Genomic DNA, 18,306 nt, shown 5'->3' on the forward strand with positions numbered 1-18,306 from the left:
ATATTAGTTGGCAAGCAATGAAACACCATGCCAGTATAGAAGCAATGAACTGTTGTTCTGCCAATATCTGCCATTCAGCAATGCTATTACATCCTATTCATTTCAGGACTGAATGTGATTGATGGTTTTGGTAAGCTCCCCTGAGGAAAACCATGTATGCCAGCAAAGTCATCCTCAAACTCTTCTTATGCTGACCTGGGCAACCTCAAGCATCTGAATTTAGTTAGGAAGCAATTTGCCTTGGAATGTGAGATATCATCTCAGATGAAGACAGGAAGATAACACATACACAGAGGTTCTGACAGTCTTACAAATGGAAAAGAAGTTGGACAGACACTTTTTTAGCAATATAGATTGAAATGCCACATTGTCCTGTTTGATCACACTGACAAAATCACGAGGAACAGCTGTGGCTAACACACTCTTATGAAAAGAAATGTGGTAGACTATGTGCTTTATTGATGCCATTGTACTGAAAGTCCATTGCACTTTGTGTCTGATAGTTGCCCTACTTGGTGTTGATTGTGCAATAACCAATCAACATGAGTCTTTTCCAGGTAAGACAGTAAGGAAAAACATGCACTGTCTCTCTAGTTGCTGTACCTGTTCTCTGGATAAATAAGTGAGACTGGTCTCCAGGGTTGGCAGTCTAACATCTTTATAGAAGCATTACATTCACTTGGAAAAATTGAAATATAAAAAAAAATCTAGATATATCTGTTACATCTTTAAACCTTCTCACAAAAGGCATGCAATACAAAATTCAAACCAGGAGGAGACAAATTAATAGTATTGACCAGCTACCTTATATTGACCTCTTATAGATGTAATAGCAACTGAATATGAAAGCCTGCACTTTCTTTCATGCATCTGACATAAATGGGTGCTCAGATTCAGGGAGGGTTAGTGAAGAGACCTGGCTGTGGGTTTTATATACGATCTCAGGTTCAGGAGATGTCCAGTATCAAAGATGGACTGATTTGTGTGTATTTGTCTGCTTGTGAATCCCAGCATGAAATGTTTTATGAAGTTCTGGCTGTATGCAGACCACTCACCTGATTTTTTACCTAACTGACTTCTTGTTGGATCATTGGATTCTCAAGAAACTTTTTATTCTGGGCAGCTTCAGTATCCATGCTGACAATGCATCTTCTGTGATAGGTTGGGATCTTGTGCCTTCTCCAAAGTATTGTTTGACTCAACCACTCTAGGAGACGTAATCTTATTTTATTTTTGTGATGGGACCTTCATCCTCTCCTCCACCCTGTGATTAGGTCTTTTCCTCAAACCAGATGTAGGAGGGACTGTGTCTGTTATCCATCCACAGACACTAAAAGATCCAGCTGAGATGGCAGAATGGTTTCGAGGATTTTATTGTTGTAACATTCGATTGTACAAGAAATTGGATGCCTTTGCAAAGAGAGTTGAAGTGTTCTGCAATATGTGGATAATATTAACTCATTACATTTAAAGCAATGGCTTTGTAGTTTTCTCATGTGTGATCTACTCGTTTGCTGTATTTTTAATGCAGATGTCAAATACAAACTTTCTAATATATTTACACTGGGTGTGACAGGGCGCTGTGCAGGAACTCCTGAGCCACCCTCTGTCACCTCTGCTCCAATTAAGGGAGGTAAATTGGAGCTGGCTAGAGAAACCTGCACCTGTTTGCAAAGGGGAAATAGCTGCCAGCCTAATTATCCTGGGGCTGTATAAAAGCCTCAGAGGAAGGAAGCCAAGGGTGGCAGACAGAAAGGCGGAGGCCAGGGAAGGGAAGGATCATGGTACCTCTGCCCTTCTGGGTCCAGAGGCTAAGAAGTCCTCAAGGCTGGAACCCCCAAGCTGTACCTGGTGAGAAGGTGGTGGGATGGCATTATATAAATAAACTGCACTGGTGACTGCTGAGCTAGAAGGTCTTGGAGCTAGGGTGACCAGACAGCAAGTGTGAAAAATCGGGACAGGGGGTGGGGGGTAATAGGATCCTATATAAGAAAAAGACCCAAAAATCAGGACTGTTCCTATAAAATCGGAACATCTGGTCACCCTACTTGGAGTGGTTTTTGGAGCAGAGAAGAGGCAGGACCAAGTGGGACCCTACTATGCCTTGTTACACTCGGATAAAGAAACACTGCATCCCAAATAGAACCCTCATCCACATGTCCATTTTCACTGCCTCCCACGCCACTCTAGCTAGTTAGAAATTTCAGATTTTTCCCCCCATTACTTTAAGACTACTGAACCAACAACACAAGGATCTATATCCCTGCTTCCTGTGGGATTTATGACAGATGCATGGAAGAAAGTACAGTTTCTTAACATTCAGTTCCTAGCAGGATGAAAAGAAGCCAATAATAATAATACTTACATAGCTGTAGCTGGACAACATTAAAAACTCAGTGGCTTCCATTTGGCTTGTGTTCCATATTTTCATTTCAAGTGTTAAAATTTATGCTCTCATGATACCTCATTCAAAGGCTAAATGCTGACAATTTGGAACATCAGCCATTGACATAAGACTGGCATTTTGAGAAAGCAATTTCTAAAATTTCAGCTGGCATGGAATTATTGCTAATGGATGACTGCTAAAGCACATAAACCTGATCCTTTGTGCTACTACAACAACAGGCCTTTCTTACTCTAAAGTCTATAATTTGAGAAAATGTGCAATAGGGACCAATCCTGTCAGGGGCATGGTCTAGGTGACCCAATCAAGCAAAGCTGCTGTAAAGTGTTCTAACTCCATTGAAATGAGCTACAGTGAGTTACTCCAGCTAAGAATCTGGCCCAATATATTGTTCAGTATTAGAATATATGGGCCAGATTCTGATGTAAGGCCATATCGACACTAAGAACATTTTACTGATATAGCTTTTTTTGTGCCTTTTTTAAAACTGGTATAGCAATACCACTATACTGGAGGGCTGCATTAGAAGAAAATGGTTTATGAATCAACCAACAAAAGACGCAATACATGCAAAGCTTTATTGAGAGGGACAATGAGAAGCCAGTATAATTAGATGGTACAGAGTTAAAGTCTGTGCAACAATTTAAATACCTCAGTTCAGTGTTGAGACATGCGAGGACCATGGAGCAGATATTAGGGGTCACATGAAGAGCGCTTAGTGCAAATGGAAGGAGTTGACAGGAGTTCTCTGCAATAAGAATATGGCAAGTAAGCTAAAGAGCAAAGTGTATAAGACCATAATTACACTAGCCATGACATATGGGTCAGAAAGTTAGTGGATGAATGAGAGAAGAACAACTACTTCATACTGCCAAAATGAGAATGCTTAGGTGAACACTTGGAAGACAAGAGTTGATGGATGGGGTCACACAATGAAATGGTATGAGTTATCATGCAGGTGACCCCCATCATGGAAAAGCGGAGAGAATATCAACTAAGATGGTTGGGTCATGTGAGACAATGAGACATGGGGTGTGTTGGTCAGAGAGTATCAGATCTAGTAGTCATGGGACAAAGACCAGGAGGAAGAATGAGAAAAAGTTGGTTTGAGATGCCAAAGTAGGACATGAAGAAAGTTGGTGTCAGCTTGGACAAAGCAGTCAACAGGGTATGCTTGGATCTGAACAAGAGCTGCTGACCCCAACTAATAGGACAAGGTGAAAGCAAGAAAAAACACTACCAGCAAAATGCTCCTAATATGGACGCAGTTATACCAGCAAAACTGCACTTTGTACTCATGTAATTAAACCTCCCTCAACAAGCAAAACAAACTGTACTGGTAAAAGTGCAGCTTTGCTGATATAGCTGTGTCTACACTAGGGACCTCCATCGGCACAACTACATTGGTCAGGGATCATACCTCTTCACTCCCATGACCAACATAACTGTGCTGACAGAAGTCTGCATTGCAGACAAAAGGCTGCATTGCAGACCTGGACTAAGTTACACTAAATCCATTGTAGGTACTCTGGAAAGCACTCAAGGTACTTAAGCACATACCTAAGCTGAAGTGAGTGAGTAGTCTTATTTGAAGTCCCCTTAAAGTTAGCAATGTGCTTAAGTACCTTGCTGAATCAGGGCCCTGCATCAGTATAAATAAAATCAGAAGGGGATTTCACTGGGGTCAGTGTGGCCGTGGTATTAGTTGTCTGTGATATACAGGAAGTCAGACTAGATGATTTGGTGATCCCTTGTGGCCTTAAACTTGATTACTTTAAAGGCACATCTACACTGCACACTCCTTTCAGTGGCATGCAGAGTACATACACGATATTCCCTCCTAGTACGGGGATAAATATCAGTGTAGACAGTGAGAGAGTTCTCAGATGAGCAAAGACACACCTTGACCCTGTGGGTATGTACCTTACATGGCTCTCTATTTGCCCAAACAGCGCCTTCCCTGCTGACACTGCTGTTTTTAGCAGTGTAGTGTCCCTCTGCCTACTCACTGCTGGAGTCTTTCCTCACTGCATTGAAAAGATCCTACAGAGGGGAAAGACTCCAGCAGTGTGGAGGCAATGGAGAAAGGCTCCTGAAGCTCCCTGTGGCAGGGAAAAGCTCTGACAGCTCCCTGCAGGGGATAAGACTCCAATAGGAAGTAGGTGCCTGAGCCTTTCACCACTGCAATGAAAAAACTCCAGCACCTGGGAAGGACTTTGGCAGTGGGGAGGCAGTGGGAACAGGCTCTGGCAGTTCCCGGCTGCTGAGCCTTTCCCCACTGCCTGGTCCCTGCTTTCACTAACACATATAGCTACACGCTGCAGTGTGGACGCAGCCGCTTTTGATTGTGGAATGTAGCTAAACATACCCTACCTGCTGCTGCAAGTGGTATGCAGTGTACAAGTAGCATAACAGTGAAACATGCACTACTGATTACCTCCACACACAAACTCCATCTTAAATTAACACTTTAAAATATCTTCAAACTTTCTAGTTCACTACCATTTGACCATTAGGGTTTAAGACCTTTTCTACTGGATGACCATTGCAGGGCTGGATTCATATCTGATTACTTAAAATAGGTTTAACTTTGATATAAACAAGGGTCCTAATTTTTCAAACAGGTAATCTTTATCTCTGGGTAATTGCAGAGTGTAAAAACAAAGTGAAAGTTTTTAGGGCTGATGTGAACATTTTTGTTAATTTTTAGGATCATTCACATGGCAGCTTTTAACCATCAGGAGTTATGGGTCAACCGGGTTGATTTACAATTAATTTAATTAAAATTATGTATTATTGACCTATTATTATAGATAGTTTTTGAAGAAGTAATAAATATTATTCTATCTCTTCATTTAGCTATTAAATGTAATTTAAAATGTAGCTAAGTTCAGTGAATATCTTCTATTATATTTATCTCTAGATATTTTGTTTTCACAAATTAAATACCTATTTATATTAAATAGACATTTTTATATAAAGAAAATAAAATGGGATCTATTTTTTTTTCTTTTTTGGCAATTAATATTGGTCAAAGTGATTTATTCAGCAATACAAATGCATCCTCCCGGTGTCTCTATATCATGTGTGTTTGCCTCTGTGTGTGTCTTCTTTTATTAGAACACTCCTTATAGTTTTGGATATTGTCATGATGAAACTGGTAACCAACCAAGTTCAATGTAAGTCACTTCTCAAAATGGCAATGATTCATGTTATATGGAGGAGCTACCCATAATTCTTGGTACATTTGTCTGTTTCCCATTATGATGAAAGAAATGGTATGAAAAACCTTGGTAAGGATGCAGAATGTGTTCAATATAACTAAGTCTGCTTGGGAGTCCCTATGGTTTACCTACCTATAATTGAAAACAATGCAAATGACAACAAGCAATCAGTGGATTGGCAAATTATGAAACACAACTACCTACCTAAATGAATTAAAATGTCAACATGTCAGGAGGAGTAAGTTAATTACAAACCAATGGGAAAATAGCAAGAAAATGGGGAAGATACTTTGTTTTCTCTAGCTAACCATGAAACCTTTTTAACATCAGTGTCATGCCCACATTCCAGTTTGGATAATAGCATTTTGCTTACCTACAACACATTGCCACATAGTTTCAACTGATTAATGCATTTTACTTTTCTTCAGGTCCTGGCCCCAGATCCAGGAAAGCACTTTATTACATTGACTTCAGTAGAATTCCTCATGTGCTTAAATGAGTTGGTGGATTGGGGCCTTAGCCTGTTGTGTAGTGTGACTTTTAAACAACCCAGAGATGGTTGCATTTGAGTCCTGGGTGTAGTGATTCCTATATTGGTTGTCATTAATGCATACTTGTAAAACCATAAAATGCTTTGGGATGGAAACCACTACAGAAATGTCAGGTGGCATTACTATAATTGTGAGAAAAATATACATTTATTTATATAGGATTTGAAAAAAATTATCTCCCGCTGATAACTCACCCACTACACCAAGTTAATAACTCCACCTCCATGAGAGGCATAGCACTTAAGTTGATGTAGTTAGGTTGATGCAGTGTCAATGTAGACATTGTGTTGCTTACGTTGACAGTTGACGCCTTTCAGAAACCATCCCATAATGCTCCACACTGGCAGTTAAATTGGTGCAAGTGCTTCACACACCACCTACAGAGGGCGCATAGTGCGGATATGTAAAAACTGATTCAATTACTTCGATAGCTGTACGTTTAAGTCACTTAGTTCAACTTAATTTTGTAGTATAGACTTGCCCTTTGCCTTAAGACACAGCTCTGAGCAAGGGCTGTTGTAGAAGGTGAGCTGCCACAGCAGTAGCTCCAGGAGGCATTATTCCTCATATACCTTTCTGAGTCACAATTCCTCCCTTGTTTCCTCCCGGCTCCTCCCAGGGGATACTAATTTACTGCTGGCCTGTACCAGAAGCTAATTGGCCAGTACTACCCCTACAACAATGGGTGGAATGGATCCAAGGTTCTATCCATTTCACACTTCTTCCTTGCTACTTGGTCTGGGAAGGAAGAAAGCAGATACATAGCACTGCTTATTTCTCTCCTTCCAGGTCCTGTTAGCCAGAGTCGGGGTGTAAGAGGGTCCTGCACAGTTATGTAATCAAAGTCTCAATCTAGCCCTTACACTGCTGTTCAGTGACTATCCCAGTGGTGCTGTTGTAACATTTTAAAATATATGATCACCAAGAATAATAATAATAAAAAAAAAAACTAACCCGATAAAGCCAATCAGATTAAACAATAACCCTGAGTACTAGTAGTAAAAATTAATAATTCATACATTTTAAAACCTAAAGGGACCACTGTCATGCTCTAGTCTGACCTTTTGCATAAGACAGGCTACAGGACTTTCCAGTATTAATTCCTGCTTCAAGTCCAGTAGCTGTGATTGAACAAATCTTTTTGAAAAACATCCATCCTTGATGTAAACGTTTCCAGTAATGGAGAATCAACCACGAGCCTGAGTAAGTTATTCCAATGGTTAGTTATTCTCACTGTTTAAAATTTACATTTCATTATGACACTGAATTTGTCTAGTTTCAATTCTGGCCGTTGTATCTTGTTACAGCCCTGTCTGCTAGGTTGAAAAACCCTTTATTATCAAATTTCTGTTATCTACGTAGGTATGTATAGACTGTGATCAAGTAACCCCTTACTTAACCTTCTCAAGATAAACAGATTGAGCTCTTTGATTCTTTCACTGCAAGGCATATTTTCCAGTGCTTTAATCATTCTTGATGATCTTCTGTTAATCTTCTCCAGTTTATCAACATCCTTCTTGAATTTTGGACATGAGAACTGGACACAGTATTGCAGTGATGGTCACACCAATGCTGAATATGGAGATATTACCTCTCTACTCTTCTTCGATATATCCCTATTTATACATCCAAACATTTCATTAGCCCTTTCAGCCACAGCATCCTTCAGGAAGCTCATGTTTAGCTGAATATCCATCAAGTCTTTTTCAAAGTCACAGCTTTCTGGGATAGAGTCCCCCACGCTGTAGGTATGGCCTATATTCTTTGTTCCTAAACATATGACCTGACATTTGGCTTTATTGAAACTCACTTTGTTTGCTTGTATCAGCATGTTAAGCAATCCAGATCACTATGTATCAGTGACCTGTGCTCTTCATTATTATTTGTTTCATCTGAACACTTTATGAGGAATGATTTTGTTTTTTTTTATCCAGGTCACTGATACTAATATTAAATAGTGTAAGACCAATAACAGATGCCTCCGGGATCCCCATTACAAACACACCCACTCAGTGATGAGTCCCAGTTCACCATTATATTTTGAGACCTATCAGCCAGGTTTTAAACCATTTAAATTAACCTTTTTGGTTTTGTATTATTCTGTTTTCTTAAACAGTTGTGTAGAGCCAAGTCATATGCCACACAGAAGTCTAGGTGTACATCAATACTATTACCTTTATCAAACAAAATTACAATCTCATCTAAAAATTATATCAACCGAGTTTGGAAAGATTTATTTTCCATAATCCCATGTTGATTGTCATTAGTTATATTACGCGCCTTTAATTCTTTTTAATCAAGTCCCATATCAGTCATTTCATTACTTTACCCAGGACTGATTGCAGGCTGACAGGTCTATAATTACCCGGGTCATCCCATTTACCCTTTTAAAATATTGGTACTCTATTAGCTTGCTTCCAGTCCTCTGGAAATTCCCCAGTTATCCAAAACCTATTAAAAATCAACACTAATGGTTGGGAGTGCTCCTCAGACAAATCTTTTCATAGAACCATAGAAATGTAAGGCTGGAGAGGAACTTGATAGTTCCTGTAGTGGAGCCCTCCCCCAGCCCCCTCCCCCCCGCTAACACAGCATCAAGTAAACCTATATAATCCCTGACAGATGTTTGTCTAACCTGTCCTTAAAAAACCTTCAGTGATGGGAATTCCACAACCTCCCTTGGAAGCCTGTTCCATTATAGAACTATCCTTATAGTTAGAAAAATTGACATAATACCTAACCTAAATCTCCCTTGCTTCAAATTAAGACAATTACTTCTTGTCCTATCTTCAGTGGCCATGGAGAACAATTGATCACAATCCTCTTTGTAGAAGCCCATAACATTTTTGAATTCTTTTTTCAGGTCCCCCTTCTCAGTCTTCTTTTCTCAAGACTAAACATGCCCAGTTTTTTTCAACCTTTCCTCATAGGTCAGGTTTTCTGAACCTTTTATCACTTTGTTGCTCTCCTCTAGACTATCTCCAGATTTTCCACATCTTTCTTAAAGTGTGGCATCCAAAACTGGACACAATCCTGCAGCTGAGGCCACACCAGTGTCAAGTATATCAGGACAATTGCCTCTTGTGTCGTAAATATGACTCTCCTATTAATACACCGCAGAATTATATTAGCCTTTTTTACAACTACATTACATTTTTGGCTCATTTTCAATATGTGAGCCACTATGTCCCCCACCCCCAGCAGTACTAGTGCCTAACCAGTTATTCCCCATTTTGTATTTGAACAGTTGGGTTTTTTAATTCCAAATTGTAGTACTTTGGACTTGTCTTTATTGCATTTCATCTTGTTGATTTAAGACCAATTCTCCAATTTGTTGAGGTTATTTTGAATTTGAATCCTGTCCTCCAAAGTGCTTGCAACCTCTCCCAGCTCAGTATCATCTGCTGATTTTATGAGCAGACTGTTCATTCCAGTACATAAGTCATTAATGAAAATACTGAATAGCACCAGACTTATGACGGACCCCTGCTGGATTCTACTAGATATGTCTTCCCAGTAAACCATTGCTAATTACTCTTTGATTATGCTCTTTCAACCAGTTATGCACCCATCCATAGTAATTTCATCTAGACCACATTTCCCTACTTGGTTTATGTAAAGCCAAGATATATTATGTCTACTGCTTCCACCCTATCCATTAGAACAGTAACCCTGTCAAAGAAGGAAATTAGATTGGTTTGATATGATTTGTTTTTCCCCAATCCACTTTGCCTATTACTTATTACCCTTTAATCCTTTAGATGCTTACACATTGATTTTTAATAATTTGTTCCAGTATCTTTCCAGGTATTGAAGGTAAGCTGACTGATCTAAAATTCCTCAGATCCTCTTTGTTCCCTTTTTAAAGATGTTTGCCTTTCTCCAGACTCCTGGTACCTCGCCAGTCCCCCATAAGTTCTTTAAGATAATCCCTAATAGTTTGAAGATTGATTCAGGTAGTTCCTTAGTACCCTAGCGTAAATATCTTCAGGACCTGCTGACTTGAATACATCCAGTGTATCCAACTATTCTGTAACTTTTTCTTTTCCTATTCCAGCGACACAACTTTCTCACCAAAGAGAGAAAAAGATGAGCACTGCATTGAAAAAGCACATTGGATTGTGAAAGATCAGGGTTCCGTTCCTTCTGCTAGCGCCACTCTCTCTCCTTCTCTAAATCATAGGGTGACTGCTGGAAAGAAAATGCTCTTCCTATTAAAACTGAGTCATGATTTTTCCCCCATTAAGGATGTAATAAAAGGAAGAGGGAAAATTCTTCTACGTTTTCATATTGTTGGGGAAAACATTAGCAGTCTTCCCCTCCCCCCTCTAGTTTTGTAACTATTGCTTTTTTTTTATTCAGACACTTCTGATTATGGTGTGCCTGTAAAAGAAGCAAAACATCCTTATTGCCACAAGACTCTGGAAAATTCTGCCTCTATTTCAGGGAAAATATATCACAGCATATAAGCTGATCACACATCCCTCAAAGCCTTATGCAGTTTTTTACACCTGAAATTATCTTCTTGGCAGATAATAGGCTCTGCTGCTCCAGTTCTCTAACCTTGCATTCATTAATTGCAAAGTTAGCTTGTAGCAAAGTCTTTTTTTTCCGAATGATTTGTGCCTCCTCTTGGGTAGATGGCTGTTTTAACCTGAATGAATGACCAGGCTCCAGTGGAATGATTCCAAGTTTCTTTAAGAATTGTGATTCCTTCCCCACCCCTCTTTGCTGTTGAAGTTTTATGGCACAATAGCCTACGTTTATCATTTATGACTTAGAGGGCTTTTTCCCTAAATGAAAGCAAAAAGTGATCCAAGTAGCAGAACTCTTGAAAATATATCACTTGTATAGCTTGTCAAAAAGACTGTGTTAGCTATTATCACAAAGGGTATCATCACATTAATAATTCCCTTTCCATTGCTAGGGAATGGAGTTTGCTTTCTGTGTCCGCACAATAACATCCTGCTGTTGCTTCTATTTTCAGTGTTAATTTCCCCTTTTCAGTTATCAGCATTACATATTTGGGAAAGTGTGTGTGTTTCTGTGCCCAGACTGCGTAGGAAATTAATACATCAAGCTCCTGATTCACTATTGCATCTGTTCGGTGCCAGTGTACTCTGCTGATTTCCACAGGCCAGCTTAAAACTGAAGTACTGCAGTGGCATAGCAAGGCCTAAAAGTGAATTGAAGTGATGCTCATTCGGATTAATTCTTCTCTGCTGAACCAAACTACAGGCCAGGACCTGGAGGCAGTAAGGAACTCACTTAGGTGGCCAAATTGGATATGGGGGATAATTATGAGCCGGTTTGGTGGACATTCAGGACCTAATAATGGTAGGGGCTTTTCATGTCTCTCATAAGCTTTCAGCGCGTGGAGACATATTAGAATGTAAATAAATATTAAGACCAATGATGGGGTGTCTGGAACTCATCCTTAGATAAGTACTGGTGAGGATGAGCAGCCCTTTAATAACAAGTTGAAAAGGAGGGACAGGTGATTAAAGAGGCACAAAACTAAGTGATATGATTTTCTGAGGTGCTGAACATCACTGGAAGCTGCCGGTGTGCTCAGCATCTTTGAAAATCAGGCCGCTTTTTTACTTATCCTGGGGTACATCTACACTGCAAAAACAAACCCTGTGGCAGTGAGTCTCAGAATCTGGGTCAACTACTTGAGCACCCAATAGAGGCTAAAAATAGTAATGTCGATGTTCCCGCCCAGGCTCTGAGATGACCCACACACACACACACGCTGGGTTTCAGAGCCCTGGCTTCGGCCTGAGCTGGAATGTCTACCACACTACTGTTTTTAGCTCCATAATGTGAGTTCTGTGAGCCCAAGTCAGTTGAACTGGGCTCTGAGACTCGCTGCCATGGGTTTGTTTGGTTTGGGTTTTTTTTGCAGTGTTGACATACCCTAAGGCCCAGGTCCTCGCACACTTATACGCATGCTTACCTCTACACATGTGACTAGGCTAGTTGGCCCCCGTGGAATTATTTACATGATTAACTGCATGGGGTAAGTGTTTGTAAGGTCAGGCTGTAAATATGGATTTAGGTGCCTAACTTTTGAAGTTTTGAAAATGCTTCCCTTAGTGGTTCTGTGCTTTAGTTCACACCTCCTCTAAACTGCCTATAATCCTTCCCTCCTCAAAGATTTCTGGTGAAAATTAAAGTTTGTCAGGCTCTTTGAATTATGCAGCTGAAAGGAGTACATGGGAGCTCAAAGTATTTTGGCTGTCCCACATTGATTGATTACAAAGGAAATGCTCCTTGACTATATCACTATATATACTGTATCTATGCATGGAAGTTTCAGAAAGAATCATTTCAAAATGAGTGTTTGACTGTAGCCCACGGTCATAACTTAAAATACCCTAATTTAATAGAGATCTGTTATTTGCCAACAAACATATAGACAGCATTATAAATCGGGCAGTGGTTTGGGTATAGTATAATGGGTCGCCCCATCTCAAAAAAGATATATTGGACTTGGAAAAGGTTCAGAAAAGGGCAACAAAAATATTTAGAGGTATGGAACGGCTGCAGTATGAGGAGAGTTTAATAAGACTGGGACTTTTCAGCTTGGAAAAGAGACGACTAATGTGGAATATGATAGAGGTCTATACAATCATGTGGAGAAAGTAAATAAGGAAGTGTTATTTACTCCTCATAACACAAGGACTAGGGGCCACCAAATGAAATTAATAGGCAGCAGACAAACAAACAAACGGAAGTATTTTTTCACACAACCGACAGTTGACCTGTGGAACTCCTTGCTGGAGGATGTTGTGAAGGCGAAGACTATAACAGGGTTCAAAAAAGAGCTAGATAAATTCATGGAGGATAGGTCCATCAATGGCTATTAGCTAGGATGGGCAGGGATGGTGTCCCTAGCCTCTGTTTGCCAGAAGCTGGGAATGGGCAATAGGGCATGGATCACTCGATGATTACCTGTTCTGTTCATTCCCCCTGGGACACCTGACATTGGCCACTGTCGGAAGACAGGATACTGGGCTAGATGGATCTTTGGTCTGACCCAGTATGGCCGTTCTTATGTTCTTATGTTCATAGGCGCCAACTTTCTCTGGTGCCGGTGGGTGCCCACACCTCCTGCCCCTTTCCCAGCCCCTGGCCCTGCCCCGACTCCACCCCATCCCCGGCCCCGCCCCCCATTCAAACCCCATCCCCTCCCTGCCCCTATTGGATTCCTTCCCCAAATCCCGGCCCCGGCCCCACCTCTTCGCCCAGTGCACCGCGTTTCCCCTCCTCCCCCACCTCCCTGCCCTGCAAATCAGCTGTTTCATGGCGCAAGCGCTGGGAGGGCGGGGGGAGAAGCAGGATGCGGCGGCATACTCACGGAGAAGGTGGAGGCGGAGGTGCACCCACGGAGTCGGCGCCTATGCTATGTTACGTTAGCTAGTCTCCATCAGCATGGTTTTGATGAAAGCTCAGTCAATATGTTTTGCCCTTCCAATGACAAACCACTGGCTTCAGCTTTGATTTAATGGCCTAGCAGAGGCATTGAAAAACCTCAAATCAGGTGCTACAAATATGCATCTGACTGTTAGGGCTCATCAGCAACAAAGGGTGGCACAAAAGGAAGCACACAGAACCAAAAGTCATTGCAGGCAGAGATGGGGGAAAGGAGCAAGAAAGTGTAGGAATGCAGCATGACAAGTTGTGAGAGCCAATCACTCTTCCACCCGAGGTCGTAATCTCAGGGGATGGCACAAATGTACGAATGGGGCAGTGAAGTACCCATTGACAATGTAGAATACAAAGTAAACATGCAGTGAACATTTTCTATTACACATGTGAAGTGCAAAAGGTCTGAAATAGGGTGCTGGTGAAGAGCGCACTGATGTTTTTTATATGTAAATCACTCCCACTGCATTTTACAAATCTGGGTGCTGTATAGATATCATCTAACTGGATTTTGCAGGCTCCATTCTTGTGCAGAGCAGGGACGGTAGAATCCTTGTGTCTCCGTCTCCATGGAGAAGCTGCAGAGTGTGACTCACCGCTGGCAGTGAGGGATCCCTCTTTTCCTACCTTTGCTTCCTTCTGCTTTGTGAATTCACTTGCTCTCTCACACATCCTCCAGGCCGCTGGAACATTGTTAATAATACTTTGACGCTGCCCATTCCCACCTCCCCTTTCTATTCTTGGAGGGGCGGGTTTCTTTCTGGTTATATTTTGAGCATGTTGATTAGGGCAACATCCTTGCTTATATTTAGTAACACAAAGAGTTTTCATAGGGCCCATGTATTCTGCATATTACATGTTTGATGTTGCCTTTGTGTGTATTTTGCCTTTTTAAATATACATGCAAATTGGTGTGAAAGATGAAAATGCATCACCCAAAGCTGGGGCTGGAGGGAACCCAGGAAGGGAAGAGGCACATTAGGAATATTGTGAAATTGACTGGGAAAGTAGAGTAGGACAGAAGCAGCGCTATGGTAAGTCGTCTCATCTGACATAGTCCCAACAAGCCTGAAAACACTGTTATTTTAGTGGAAAATTAAACCTGTTGGAATGAGGACCTGGTTGGTTTAATAACAAGGAACTAACCCCACTTTTGCAGTGTTTTGGAAAGAATTACCGGAACATGGTAACTTGAGCCCCAGTTTAGCAAGTCACTTAAGTCCAGCTCCTCAAAAGTATTTTGGCATCTAATTCCTATTGATTTTACTCAATGGAGTTAGGCACCTTAATACGTTTGTGGCTCTGGGCCTTAGGGCCAGATTTTCAAAGATTTATAATCACTTAAATAGGGGTCTACGGCTAGATCTACAAAGGGGATTTAAGCTCAACGACTAACTTCAGGTGCCCTGCAACCTAGTGAAATCTTCAGCACCAAATCAGGTGCCCAGGCTCCCTATACAAGGTACATAGAGAGTTAGGGATCTGCAAGAGGGGAGTCACAAAAGCCAACAATCTTTGTGGGGAGCCATCTAAGGGAGCCAGTAGGAAATGCTGAGGAGATGGGTGTGGCTTATGCTCTGCCCCTCAAAGGAGCACGGCTCCTAAATCTGCTCAGAATTCACAGCGGTGAACCTTCTCCTAGAGTGAGCCATACAAACTAAGTGAGCCCTTTCTTGCAAAAACCACCAGACTACAGAGTCATTCTTGGTGTCTCTCTGCCCAAGGAGCAATTATTTACTTACATAAAGTGGAGCAGCCTCCACAGAAGATTGAGACCTGCCCCGGGATCCTTCATAGCCCAGTGATGGAGGAAAATGCTAAGTCCCTGCCCTACATCAGGCAGAGTGGGTATTTGAACCTAAGTCTTCAACAGCTTGGGTGAGTCAACTGTTGGGTAAACCTCCTCTGGGCTGCGTTTTGTGTGGAGATTTGATCCCCTACATGTGCTCTAAGGCATTTTCAGAGCACGCTTACCAGAGCAGGCCCCACAGGTAAAATAAGTGGGGGGAAAGCCTAGTTTGTAATCCCCCTGTGGCTTAGACGGGAGCTAAACACCAAGCAACTCAGTGATGGCAATGTGCGCACACACTGCCAGAAATTTAGGCACCATGAGGATTTTATTGACAGACATTTAGGTGCCTAGGAATTTGGGGCACCTCCAGGGTTGTCAATTAGGAGTCTGAGGATCTGCATCAGTGGTGGGCAACCTGCAGCCCCCGGGTAGAATGTATCATTGTGAAACCATTGTTTTACCTACTCCTATAATTGTGAAATCTACGCTCAACTACTTTGTCTTTTCTGCTTCTTGAGGGTTTCACAACCTTTTTTAAACTATTCCAGTGGGATTCCCCAAAGGGCTTAGCATGAGCTTAACTCTCCCAGGGATATCAATTGGTGTTTTACACTGACTTAGTGGGAGTAGTTAGGCTAAAGGTGAGAGTTTGGGGAAATCCCACCTGACCTGTTTTATTGTCCCTCGCAGTTAAAAGTAAGGGCTTGTACAGACGGCCACTTATGTCGGTATAACTTAGGTTTCAGGGTAGCAGCTGTGTTAGTCTGTATCCTCAAAAAGAACAGGAGTACTTGTGGCACCTTAGAGACTAACAAATTTATTAGAGCATAAGCTTTCGTGGGCTACAGCCCACTTCATCGGATGCATAACTTAGGTCGCTCAGAGGTATGATAAGTCACCCCGTGAGCGACATACGTTACCCTGACCTAAGCGCCAGTGTGGAAAGTGCTCAGTAGTCGGGAGAGCTTCTCCCGCCGATATAGCGACCGCCTCTCGTGGAGGTGGTTTTATTATGCCGACGGGAAAGCTCTCGCCCATCGGCAGAGAGCATCTTGAGCAGATGTGCTACAGTGGCACAGCTGCCCTGGTGCATCTGCAGCGCTTCTAGTATCGACTAGCCTTACATTGTTAGAAGTTTGGTGAGAAGTCACTTTTGAGAGGGATTTATGTAATCGAACCCCTCACATACACAAGAGAAATAACTTTTTTTTCTTTTGAACTGTTTCTAAAGTTAACGTAGAGTATCACACAGCTTCTCTGTAGCTGGCAGTCCAATTCAGTGCACATTACTGGTGGGCTGTACCCAGGACACCTGTGCTACAAACCAGGGTGTATCCTGTACAGAGATTGTTCTTTTTGTATAATATTCTGCTGGCCTTCTGCAAGAAAATCTAATCAGACCTGAGAGTATATATCAAATCCTTCTGGAGGTGAGTTCAGCAATAACCCCATCGTATTTCATTCTCTTTTCTATGCACAGTTGGACAGCGCTACGTCCCTCATCCAGGCAGCTAAAAATCTGATGAACGCTGTGGTCCTTACTGTGAAAGCATCATATGTGGCTTCTACGAAATATCAGAAGGTCTATGGTACAGCTGCAGTGAACTCACCTGTTGTATCTTGGAAGATGAAGGCCCCTGAGAAGAAACCCTTAGTAAAGAGAGAAAAGCCAGAAGAATATCAGACACGAGTGAGAAGAGGTTCCCAGAAGAAACACATTTCCCCAGTACAGGCTTTAAGTGAATTTAAAGCTATGGATTCCTTCTAAAACACTAGGCGTTACGAGGAGGGTTTTATATTCCTTTTTGTATGCATACCTGCCGACTTGTATGCGTCTGGCATGGGGGAAAAAACTAATGAAGCAGTGTCAATTTGCATGCAGCCTGAGGCTCTATTAAAGTAATTAACAATCTGCAACCCATGAATGCAGACCAATCTATTCTGATGTTACATGGAGTTATCCCAAGCTTACTTTTTTAAACTATAGCCTAAAATTGGCCAAAGAATTTTCACCTCAAGGGTGGGGGTAAATAATAAACTGAAAAGCAAAACTTTATGCATGCAAGAAACATTAAGTTGGCAGGTATATTTAAAAGAAAAAACCTGGAAGTGTAATGGTAGACCATAAAGCTCGTATTGCTTCTGTTACAGTGCAAAAATGTACTAGCCAATATGCTTAAATGTGTGGCCCAATAATTAAACAATTTAACTTTTAAGTCATCTTCATCATAGTATGTGAATTTTGAACAAGGATAAAAACTAATCCATTTTAAAAAGGCTTCCTTTAATCCATATTTTATTCTTTATATTCTAATAGTGGTTATGACTATGCTCATGTTTCAATTAATCCCATTAATATGGAAAAAAGTTTTACTTTTTGCCAATTGAATTCTTTATGGTGAAGTATGAAGCACAATATGGTGATTGACATTGCCTTTTATATTATTATTATTATTATGTTATTGTTAGAAATAGAAGACCTGGTGGTGGAATGCTTAGACACAGAAATTGATTATGTGAGAGTTTAGAGGCAAATATGTAGGTGTAGCTTGGATTACAGGTATCTAATATACCATTGTAACCACTAAATCTCAATAAACTCATTTAACCTTGGAATCCTGGGTATGACTTCTGTCTTTTAATGCACAGATATCATTCACCATGGCCTTCAGATGAAAATCAATTTATTTTGCATTCACGTGTCCATTTTGGCGGTGAGGGAGACAAAGTAGTGTATTGTGTACTCACTTTCCCACAACAAGGAAGGGGAAGGGTGCAAATCCGGCTTGCAGCATGTATGTGAGATAAAATTCTGTGATTCTTCAGTTGAATATATAGAAAACCAACCAAACAATTGCCCCAAACAGATTCTTTCATGTAATGTGGCAGAAAATATTTGATGGG

The 18,306-nt window shown here is 41.2% G+C and overlaps 1 protein-coding gene across 2 annotated transcripts in view; it reads left to right on the forward strand.

Annotated features, from left to right (window-relative positions):
- CTNNA2 (catenin alpha 2) overlaps window positions 1-18,023 on the forward strand; it is a 747,858-nt gene extending 729,835 nt beyond the window's left edge. For both annotated transcript variants that reach the window (XM_054029838.1, XM_054029839.1), the window contains one exon: window positions 16,883-18,023. In XM_054029838.1, coding sequence (XP_053885813.1) covers window positions 16,883-17,170 — 288 coding nt within the window. In that variant the 3' untranslated portion in view covers window positions 17,171-18,023. The remainder of the gene's footprint in view (window positions 1-16,882) is intronic.
- The last annotated feature ends 283 nt before the right edge of the window (window positions 18,024-18,306 follow it).

Source organism: Malaclemys terrapin, chromosome 5 (genome assembly GCF_027887155.1).
Source record: "Malaclemys terrapin pileata isolate rMalTer1 chromosome 5, rMalTer1.hap1, whole genome shotgun sequence".
Lineage (NCBI taxonomy): Eukaryota > Metazoa > Chordata > Testudines > Emydidae > Malaclemys > Malaclemys terrapin.